Source organism: Marmota monax, unplaced genomic scaffold (genome assembly GCF_021218885.2).
Source record: "Marmota monax isolate L192 unplaced genomic scaffold, Marmota_monax_Labrador192_F-V1.1 WCK01_AAM20220418_F8-fsc00014, whole genome shotgun sequence".
Taxonomy (NCBI): Eukaryota; Metazoa; Chordata; class Mammalia; order Rodentia; family Sciuridae; genus Marmota; species Marmota monax.
Genome location: NW_026695222.1, coordinates 25,640,052 through 25,651,636, shown reverse-complemented (window position 1 = coordinate 25,651,636; position 11,585 = coordinate 25,640,052). Strand labels below are relative to the sequence as shown.

General features: G+C 53.9%; 1 protein-coding gene across 1 annotated transcript; it reads left to right on the top strand.

Moving 5' to 3' along the window:
* Nucleotides 1–411: 411 nt before the first annotated feature.
* Nucleotides 412–7,825, top strand: Cimip1 (ciliary microtubule inner protein 1). Its single transcript, XM_046433596.2, has 4 exons — nt 412–547; nt 2,372–2,453; nt 3,715–3,816; nt 7,416–7,825. Exons 1-4 carry the CDS (start codon nt 480–482, stop codon nt 7,575–7,577), a joined length of 414 nt encoding a protein of 137 aa, XP_046289552.1. The 5' UTR covers nt 412–479; the 3' UTR covers nt 7,578–7,825.
* Nucleotides 7,826–11,585: the final 3,760 nt, after the last annotated feature.

Here is an 11,585-nt window from a genome sequence, read left to right as displayed (position 1 = left end):
GTCCGAGAGCCCCAGAATGGAACACTATTCAGGGGTAGAAATGAACAGAGGGCTACTGGCCACAGGGCGGGTGGACACTGGGCAAAGTAACACTGGACAATCGAGGCCAGCACAGAGTAGGCCTCGGGATGACTCCACCTACAGGAAGGTCACATGGAGATCACATGGAGCTGCTCTGCAGGGTGGTGGACAAGGCCCTAGTGGGGACTGTAACTGCGACTCCCTTGCAGGAAGGGATTTAAACCAGGAGAGGTGTCAGGCCTAGAGGTGTCCCTCGGAGCAGCACGTGGGCAGCCTGGTGCACCCAGGGCTCCGACGCTAGCACAGAGGCTCTCAACAAGCGCCCAGCGCCCCACCCACTCTAGGTGCGCAACGCCTCTGCCTGCGTCCTGCGTTGCCTGGCAACCGGTCTCCCTAGCGACAGGAGACGCGAGCCCAGGTCCTGAGAGTGCACGCTCGTGCACGGAAACCCCGGGCTCATGGCTCAGAGACAGCTTGGCACCGCGGGCGCCGAGCGCATGAACCTGGTGGCCCAGGACGAGATCTGGTAAGGGCAGGGTCCTCTTCCCCGGGACGGGCTGTCCTCACCTGGCAGCTTCGGTTCCCACCAAGTCCAGAGATGGTGGACCTCTGGGCGCCAGGAGAGTGCTCAGAGGACAGTGGAGCACCCTGAGGAAAGGGGACAATATAGGGACAGAGAGCCACCACAGGGTTCCCCCCCAACTCCTGCCCGCCCGCCCTGAAGGTGGGAAAGATTTTGGAACAATCGCACAGGTCAGCCTGTTGGGGCCAGTTAGGAAGTGTGATTTTTAAGATTTACTGATTTTTTAAAAAAGAAACAAAACTGTTAATAATTGTTCAATTAGAAGGAGAATACGTAAGCACTTTATTTCTCAATTTTCCTGTAGTTTTAAGTAATAAGAAATTTTAATTTAAAAACTAGATCCATTTTTCCCTACGATGGATGCCAGCAGACCCTGCAGTGAGCCTCCCTTGGCATTCCGGAGGACTGCCACTGTTACTCCATCTCTTTCAAAGCAGTCCATAGGGGCAGCTGCTGATTTGAATGAAGGGAGTTTCAGGGTCAGCTCAAGCTTGCTCACCCCTCAACTTCAGCTGCCTATACCCCAGCTCTGTGTTGTCATCCTTTTCCTGAGACACCTGCATAAGTCACTCCATATTTGTGTTTAATTTGGCTGTTTCACTGAAAAAAAAAAATTATTGAAAACTTTATATCACTTTCACATGTGGAAAACCAGCATGGTGATCCCTATCACAACATTAATTTAAAAAAAAAAAATCTTTGTATTCATTCATGTATCCCCAGCAGGGACTAGCCCCGTGGCAGGGCCTGTCCCTCTGCCTGGAATGCCCTTTCCTTCCTTCACCAGGCAGACTCCTCCTACTCATCACTCAGTGCCCAAATCAGATGGCCCCTCCTCTGTGAACCGGGCCTTATTAAAAGCTTGGACTGTGCTGTCCAAGTCCAACACGGCTATTAATCACTTGGAATGTAACTGGTCCAAATTGGAATTAGCTGTAAGTGTAAAATACACAACAGATTTCAAAGATTCATGCAAAAACCGTATTATTTAAATTAACATCACTTGGTGATTGTTGCTTTCTTTTCGATATGGCTACATGAAAATTTACCAATTACATATGCAACTCATATTTTTGGCCCCTGTTAGATCTCTGTTAGAAACAGACTCTGCCTTAGATGCACAGGACCAAGAGCTTGGTCAGGGCCTCCAAAAACCTTGAGATGGGGGAGAGGTGCAGATATTGATTCCAAAACAGAAGGAACTAAAAATCGAAACAAGTAATGTTTAATTGGGTATCTGCAAAATGTGACACACCAGCTTGCCAACTGCACTCAGCTCAGCTCACAGGTAGTTATGTAGAAATCATATTCAACAAGCAGGAAAGCAGGCTGGGTTACCTAGTGAGTGAGGCCCCTGGGGTGTGATATTTAAGAAGGGGCTGGGCATCAAGTCAGGCAGGACAGAGCCCCTTCTTAAATCCTGCCCCCTCATGCCAGTCCTTGCCTGGAGGAACAGGGTACTTACAGAATTACTTAATGTATACCCATGACTGTGGGGCACCAGGGCCAGGGGCTATTCAGTCCCCTCTCATGGAGTGGCCCTGTCCTTGTCTGGCACTGCCAACTCCCCCATGCAGCAGCCCCAGGGACTCATTTCCTTCAGCCTGCTCAGCCCTGGGGCCTGGGCTCTCTGGCTCCCAGCTCCATCCCCAGCATAACCACCACCCATTCAGTGCGCAAAAAAAATGGGAAGTTTATGCTCTTCTGCAGTCTGTGGCTGGAACCTTTATCAAATATTGCCCAGCACCTAGGAACTCTCTTTTTCAGGAAATACCGTCTGAAGGCTGAATCCGAAGCACGGAAAAACTGGCCCCAGAACTGGGGATTTTTAACAACCCCTGTGGAGGAGGTAAGCATAAACCTTGACATCACAGAGTCCATCATTTTGGAGACTAAGTGGTTAGCAAGTGCAAGAATAGGATTAAAGAGTGTGTGGTAGGCAAAGATTATTAAGCTTGAAAGCAGACATCTCCTTGCCTTCACCAGTGACTGAGCGCCTACTATGTGCCAGGCACGTGCTGAGTACTTCAGCAGAACCAGCTTGTTTAATCTGCACCAGGGCCCTGTGCAGAAAGAGCTGCCACTTTATGTCCTCTGAACAGATCAGGAATTGGTCTCAAAGGACTGCAAAGTCCCACGACTAATAAGGGACATGCCAACAAGAGAAGCTGGTGGGTCTAGCTCCACAGCCGTCTGACCTCACCCTTCCTATCTGTGAAGTGGGTGATTGTGAGGGGCACTACAAGCCCAGCAAGTGACAAGCAGGAGAAGAGGCCAAACACCATTAATAGGAAGCGGTGGGGACGCTGGCAAAGAGGCAGCCACCGCCAGCCCAGCGAGGGCTGCCACGCAGGCCAGGCACACATCCGCTTATTCAAGACATTCCTTGTTCAAGTATCTGCGTCCAGGGCACGTGACTTACAAAAACACCATGTAGACACACAAAAGGCTCACATGGGCTTCCCTGGGCGCTGGCCAGCTTGCCACTTCTCAGAGGACCTCTGGCCCAAACCACGAAGCCACCCTTCTTGGGAGGGACACAGCACCCAAGAGCCACATCACTCAAACACTATGATTCAAGACAGTGGGAACCATCTACAGCACCCCCCACACTGGCTTTGAAATTATGCCACTCTTAATGAGTTTTTTTAGATTCTTAGAGTTATACAATTTGAAATTTTATGCATAAATGAGGCCTTATTATTATAATATGCATAAAATCAGTCTGTGTTAATAGTCCTTATATGTAATTAAATTGGGTTCTCAGAGTTCAAAATTGCTTTAACTATTCAGGGGGGCGGGGGCTCTCCTAGACGGTTTGGAAGGTTGGTCTCGAGACGTTGGCATTCTTTTCCTTTGAGTCCAGAGCCCGTGAGGGTTGCTCCAGTCACCGCACAGGACCTGAGCTAGCAGGCTTCGATCAGGAGGAGGGGAGCAGTCCTCGAGGTGGCGTGTGCGCCGTCCCCACACGCTGCTCGGGCTGTGTGACTGGGACTGGCTCCACCCAATATCCCGAGCCCACGTCTGTCATCTGTCAAGTGTGATTTCTGGGGGGGGGGGGGACGTGGGGAGCCTTAGCCTGAGGCCTCCATCTCTGGATTATCTTTCAGTTAATCAAGGGTGAAGAAGAATCCCGCACCCCAAAGCCCAAAATCCAGCTTCCGGAGCGTTTCCACATCCGGCAAATGACCCCTGTGGAGAAGTACATCAAGGTTTGCAAAGTCGTGCTAAAATTCTCAGTTTCCTAAGTGAGAAATGGCCCTGGCTGAAAGCCGTCTCACTCAACTGCCAAAGGCAAACAGAGCGGTGCCTGGCGTGCCAGCCACCTGGTGCCCACACCCTTTCCAGCCCAGATGTGGAACAGCAGGTGACACATCACACCTGCCAAAGCAGACACAGAGGCAGGCCAAGGACATGAGGGGTTCCGCCCAGAAAACAGGGCGGGGGGGCTCCAAAATGAGACCCCCGGTGCAAGTCCCGCGCCGTTGCTCCCCTCCTGTGTGGTCCTGGGCGCGTCTCTTGGCCTCTCTGTCTCCAGTTCCTCCTCAGCACCACTGTCATGGGCTCAGCTGAGCACCTGCCAGAGCTCAGGGTGGTGTGTGGGAAAGACCTGGCAGGACCCCGCACCTATAAGGCTGCTAAGTCAGCAGTGCCCAGGCACCAGGTGCACGGTGGTGAGCAAGAAGACGAGGGCCAGCCCACAGGCCTGGGTGGGAGCCGACATCAGACACGCAGCCAGCACTGGGGCACTGTGCAGGGAAACTCCAGGGGAAGTGACAGGGGAGAAGGGCTGGGTGGGGCTGGCTCCCTGTAGAGATGCCTGTTCAGCCAGGACTGGGGGATGGCAAGGGCCAAGCATTCCAGGAAGAGGAACAGCGCGTATCAAGGTCCTGAGGCTGAACAAAGCTTGGCCTGTTTCAGGGGCAGCAAAGGGTAGCCTGTGGCTGGAGACTCATGCAGTGGGTGGAGGGCAGGTGGAGACAGAGAGGCTGGACCTGGGAGGCAGTGGGTGGAGGGCAGGTGGAGACAGAGAGGCTGGACCTGGGAGGCAGTGGGTGGAGGGCAGGTGGAGACAGAGAGGCTGGACCTGGGAGGCAGTGGGTGGAGGGCAGGTGGGGTCATAGAGGCTGGACCTGGGAGGCAGTGGGTGGAGGGCAGGTGGGGACAGAGAGGCTGGACCTGGGAGGCAGTGGGTGGAGGGCAGGTGGGGACAGAGAGGCTGGACCTGGGAGGCAGTGGGAGCTGGGGAGTCTGGTCTGAATGGAAGCCTCGGGATATAGCCAGCAGGGCCATGGGATGGTCTGAAGCTTGCTCTGGTCACTAAGGAGAGAATGGATATAGGATGGTGAGCAGGAGTGACCTCACAGTCCCAGAGAAGAGAGGACATGATGGTGTCCCCCTGAGACCTTGCCAGTGAGGACCTGAGCCAGATGCCTCTAGAAATCATTAAGCTTTGCGTGTCCCCAGGCTTCCTCTCACAGGCCTGTCACTGTTCCTGGGCTCTGCCCTCTGTCACTGTGGAGGTATTCCGTGGCTGATGGGGAGAGGGGACAAAACCCATGACCAAGGGGCAGATGGGACCAGATGGAGGGACTCCCTTTTCCTGACATGTCCTTGGGGTCCGATGGGCACTGGCACGGGTGGACACTCGGGGGCATTCAGTGAGTGTGGACCTGTGCGGAGAAGGAAGAAGGGCGGAGGACGGGGAAGGGCAGAAAGGACACCACTGAGACGTGTGGAGGATTCTCCCCGATGACAAGGTAACAGAGTCACTGTTAGAAACTCTTTAGAAATATAAAAAAATATAAATAAGAAGATAACCAAAATCCCCATCCACACTGTCACCAGGAGCCGACATTGGGGATGCTCCTCCCAAGGCGTTCCCGTGCGCCATGTGCCTGTGAGACCCTCCTACCGCCAGCTCCTGCAGGTCCCAACTCTCAAACCCCCCCCCCGCCCCGCCCAGAAAAGAACTGTGGCCAGGGCTCCGTTCCCCTCTGCTGTCTCTCAGCCACAGCCGTCCCTGCCAATGCCTTGCCTGTACTTGGGCTGGGCTTCCCTCTGCCACTAATGTCCCAGTGCCTGCCCAGGGGTGGCACCTGCAACCAGCATCACCCCCTCTCAATGGACCGAGGGACACAGAACAAGAGCAGAATCCCCTCCTGGCCAGCCACAGGGAAGAGGAGGGCATGTGGCTCCTCCCGGGGAGCCTCCTGCCCCACAGCAAGCCAGAGGTCCCAGCCGCACACACCAGGCAGAGCTGGTGGGACTCAGTGCATGGGACAAGGACCCTGAGTCAAGTGGAAAGGAAGTGGCCTCTGCTTCACTCTGCACTTGCCCAGCAAAGGGACATGGCTTCCCTTTTCCACCTCCTGTCCCCTTTGGGTGACTAACTTTGCCCAGCAATTCACTGTTAAAGGTGACCTTAATACCCAAAGCCTGTGAGCAGCTCTGGGCGCCACTGTCACCAGTGCTGTGTCCCCACCTGGGTAGACTGCAGAGACAGGCGTGGGCAGCCTCCAGCCCTGCCACCCTGTCACCCAGTGTCCTCTTACACTGAACACCCTTTTCTGCTCCCGTGTCTCTTAGAAGCCTGTCCTGGGGTTGCTGCGCCTCGGAGCACGCAGTCAAAGGTGCACTGAACACACCCCTTTGGGGGCACGGAGTTATGGCCATGGCTGCTACACCTCGCCCTGAGGCTGGCATGGGGTGTGCAGACATGGGGATGTCGGGACACGTGCTGAGCGACCGCAGTTCCACTTTTAGTGATAACTGCAATCCTGCTCTTAATCCTGCAGTGCCCTAGTTAGCCACAGTGTCGGTGTCTCTGCCGTCTAGGGGGTGAAGTAGGACATCGTGGGCTGCTGTTCCCTCCGTCCCTTCTTTGCTCTGGAGAGAGACTGAAGCCCTGGTCTGCTCCCAGGGCCGGGCCGGGTGGGCAGCACTGACTTGTCTTCCCTACTGAATGGGAGCATCCACAACTGGCTCGGGGACACTCAGGCCCTCTGGGGGGCGACCCTCCCTACCTGTGGCCCTCAGCAGATTAATTTCCCTACTTCTTCTAGAACATGTGTGAAGGGGCTTCCTCCACAAGTGGTGGCCACCTGGGATGTCACCTCCCCCTTGGTCTGGCTGGAGAATCCCGTTAGAGTGAGCTCAGCCCCGGGCCTGGTGAAGCTCTTCTGCGAGGACAAACGTTCCTCCTCGCCGCTTTTGTGCAAATACGTATGAAAGCAGAAGGAATTATTTTAAAAGGAGGGAACCTGCCTAAACACGTACCCGCACTTTCCAAAAGTTCCAAGTGTTCCCGAGGAATGGATGAAGGAAGCTGTGCTTTCTCATTTCAGATAGAAGCCTGTTTCCTTTTGATTTTTAAATTAATTTCAGTTGCTTTTCATTCCCACAGTTTGGGCAGGAAGATGTATCCATATTGCCAGAATGCCACCTGACAATATATTGTCCTATATTTTATAAAGGACAGTGAGGACTGTAATATTTGATACTTCTGAGCCTTAACTTTTTTTGACTCTTTCACTAAACAAAGGTTATTTTACTGGATGTCATGAATTGCATAAATTAAGTATTCGAAGCATTACATGGTGAACAAACGGGTTCAGTGTTCTTTACCTTCAGGAAAGAGGTGAGCCGCGGCTGGGACCAGGGATGTGCTCACGCTCAGTATGTGTTAGGGACATGGCTTTTGTGTCTGTCTTTTCCATGCCCAGCCTCATGGATGCTGTTACTGGGGACCTTGGCAGACACTGCCCACACGGCTGTGGTCCCAGGTGAGTAATCTGTATTTCCACTCCAGGTCCTTCCGTCCCCCCCAGTCCCACAGACGTCCCAGGGCTTCATCGGCTGGAGGTCGGCAGTGCCAGGCCTGAACAAGAGCCTGCAACTTGACTTTGAGATCAGAAGCTGCAAAGGGGTCTACGCCCGAGAGCTGGGCTGGCCTAAGCAAGGCATCTACTGAGCCCTGCAGCCCCTGCCCACCGAGGCAGTGAACAGGGACCAGCTGGCACCTGGGGCCTGCCCAGGTGAGGAACCCCTACGTCCTGAGCATGGAGCGCCCTCGTCTTGCTCCTCAGACATGCAGAGAACACAGAGGCTGCCTTAGATACTCTGGGTTCACTGGTCCCTATTCTAGAACCTTCATGCAGCACCCCTGTTCTTGGCTAATGTAACAAATACGGCAAAATAAATTCCCTGACTTTCTTTTTAGTTGGTATGTTTGTTGAAACTTTGGGAATTTCTAAGTATGTTTTATTAAAAATACAGTGATTTAATTCTAAGGACATTTGTCTAGGCCCTTTAACGTAGCTTCCAACTGCCCCTACCACGATCCCCATTGACGATGGGATTGCTGACCGGGGCTTCTGTGGCCAGATCCCAGGCTTGCTTCTCAGGAGTAATACAACACCTCGAGGACCCCGACTCCCCTGGATGAGGGTATCTGGAATAAGACAAGAGCTTCAAGGGTGGAAAGAAGCACAAGATTCACCACTGAGCCAAGTCCAGAAGACGGGCTGCCCAAGGTGCTAGGGCAACCACTCCACCAACCCACCCCGCCTCCCGGTCGCCATATGAGCCCAAGCTGGCCAACCGGCCCCTTCCAACACAGACATCAGCCCCTCTGTCAGCACCTCATTTCCATCCCTGCCCAGAGCATGGGGGTCAGGGCACCCAGGTAGCCAAAGAGGAACAGCCAGCATGTCCTCAGAACTCTTGAACTGGCCCCAAAAAGTGGGAGCAGGGGAGAATGTGGAAGAGCAGCCTGTGAAAGCTGCTCAGGTCCATTTCTGGGGAGCAGTGGGCTGGCGCCCTCTCAGGGCTGGCTGGGCAGGGCAGGGGGAGCCACACCCGGTCACCTGCCCTCCACTGAGACTCTTTTCCTCCCAGTGGCCGGCCAGGCCTTGCAGTCAGCAGGAGGACCTTCTCTCTGCATTGGCTGATGGGCTGAGGATGCGTCCACCTGGGGGAACCCACTTAAAAGGGCGTCCACCACACACCAGCCTGCCTCACTACACAGGTATGGTGGGTGTGCTGTGGCCAGTGCAAGAATCCGCCCTCCTAGGATCATCGAGGACCTCCCCAGCCCTGAGCACTGGCCTCGACCCCTCTGACACACTCCTGAAGGAACTCCGTAACCAAATGCCGGGGGCCAGAACCCCTTTTGAACCTGAGCCATCTCCACACACTGTGGGCTCAGAGCCTCCCAACCACGAAGCCCCAGCAGATGAACTACAGAGACACTGCTCCCAGTGGAGCCCCCAGAGCCTGACTGAGCCCCAAGGTTTCCGTTACCATTTAGATGAGGTACCCCCCCCAAAAAAGCTCATGTGTCAGACAATGCAAGAAAGCTTAGAGGTAAAATGACTGGGTTGTGAGAGGCTTTGCCTAATCAGTGGGTTAGTCCACTTGAAGGGATTAACTGGTGGTCACTGTGGGCAGGTAGGCTGTGGCTGGAGGAGGTGGGACCTGCCGAGGGGTTTATGTTTTGTCCCTGGTGAGCAGAGCTCTGTATGCTTCCTGTTGCCATGTCCTGAGCTGATTTCCTCCACCTCACCCTCACGCCATGACATTCTGTCTCACCTTGGGCCCAGAGCAATGGACTTGGCCGTCTATGGACTCAAACCTCCAAAACCGTAAACCCCAAACAAACTTTCCTCCCTCTATGTTGTTCTTGTCAGGTCTTTTGGTCACAGCAAGGTAAAAGCTGACACATTCTTAGCTCTCACCCCTTCAGAGCCAGCTTCTTAGAGCTGAGGACAGAACCACAAAGCCTTCTCCCCAGCCTCCTGGGAGGCTCTCTGCCTCCCCACACCCCCTCTCCCAGGCCCAGAAAAGCTGGTGCCTGAGAGCACAGCCCTTTGAGAGTCCCGTCATCACCTCTAAGTGTGGGGCCCAGGCTCACTGCCTGCTGCATGGGCTGGCCACCCAAAAATATCATGGCTCTTTAGGTCTCAGAAAAGGGGAAACAAGGTAATACAGGTTGAACTGTGTCCCCCAAAAAGATGTTGAAGTCCTGAACTCCAGACCCTGTGAATGTGACCTTATCTAGAAATATGGCCACTGCAGATGTGACTAGTTAAATCAAGATGAGGTCATCCTGGGCTCTGGAGGTCCTTCTGAGACATACTGTATACAGTATGACAGAAATCTACAAGACGCCATCGGCCTCTCGGCCTTGACATTGGGCCTGGGCAGGGAGCACATGGGCACACTTTGCCTCCTCCTCCTCCCCCTACCTGGCCATTTTTCCTGGACAGCTGCGTGAGACCAGATGACATGGCCCACTCAACCCCAGGGTTGTTCCTGGTCCCCCAGGTATTTGAGCCGACACAAGCTAAACGAGCAGTTGCTCAGTCAAGTCCCCATGCTCAACCTAATGTTGACACCTCGGTCATCCGTCACCTCCACAGACAAGGCACCTGCCCTTGAAGAGACATGTGCCCCTTCTTGGGATCAGATGTCCCCTCCAAAGCCGAGCAGCATGGCTGACCTCCATCTGGGCCTGAGGAGGCAGGCACCCATGGTCACCCTGCATGAGGGGCCTGTGGAGGGGAGGGACCACCAATAGCCAGTGTGTTAGTTAGTTCTAACTCCTAACCACAAAGCACATCTGGGACTGGCCTTCATGCTGTCTGCAGGCCTCCAACAGCTGGCTCCTGGATCCACCCTGCCCCACACCTGGTCAGGGGCAGGTCTACTTGGACTCTGCTGAACTAGGCAGAGTAACCCTGCTTCTGACCCTAACTGACAGGTTAGAGCCCTGAGTTCTAGGGAGAGAGGCCATCACTGCAAGGACACAGGACCTTCAGAGAGACCAGACAGACATCCCAGTGGTGGAGGTCCTCAGGCAGACGCCCCTCCTGTCTCCCATGCCCCAGCAGAGAACGTGTGGGTGGGCCCACTCACAGCCACCTGACTTTCAGGGCCTCCTGTGAACACAGCCTCAAGAGACTGAAGACCCCCCTGCATCTGAACAGTCAGTGCACACATACAACTAAGCACCCAGGAAGTTCTCTGAGGCTCTTCTTGCTGCCCTTGACCGTGAATGGTGCTCACTCCAACTCCATGGCTCAAGGTCTCGTAAACCCTTCTACCTGCACAATCATGGATTCTTTTTCACCATTTCACTCCTGTCAATACACAGACCAACAGCCGCCAACATCTGGGAAACCTGGTTGGTGGGGTTTTTATTTTCATTTAATCACCAACCAACCACATATGTGCTTTTATTTAAAGAAATAAAATGAGGCCACTTTTTTGCAGGGAGCAGATTTCACTGCCATCCCTCATCCTGCCCAGGCTCCCCTCCCCCTGGGCTCCCAGGCTGACCTCACTGCATTAAGCAATTTGCCCTGTACTCCTGGGCTCCTAATGGCACCCAAACAACCAGTCAATGGCCCAGCTGAGAATCGAGTGGACAACGCTCAAGGATTCAATTACCCCGGACGCTTTCTAACTTGACATTTAATCTATGGAAATCAACCTCTTTGTGGATGTCCAAATGGGCCCATAAATGTCACCACACACCATAAAATACCACAGCATTTCCAAGGTCAAGACACGGCTGGTGAACCTGTGTACACGATCCCAACATTCATCACAGTCGCGAACCGCCAGGCAGGCCTCCATCTAAATGAACCGTCTCCGAAATGATGCAAAACGACTGGGTCCCGGACTCAGAGAGGATTCTGCCACAAGTACACTTCAGTCCAAGACGAATTAGGAACGCCTTTGTTCAAGTTAGAAGAAATGACTTGATGGAAGAAAAAATTGAGAAACAAGACTCTTGATCTAACCCTCTGAAACAGAGCCCAGGACAAATGTCCCCATGGCCAGTCCCCAAGGACTCCAGGCTTCAAGTGGCCAACGCCTGGGACCAGACTGGGAATTTAGAGCTCCGTGCATTTTAGAGCGAGCAGGCACTGTGTGTTACATAACCCCTCCAGCAAGCCTAGGCAGCCCCACAAAA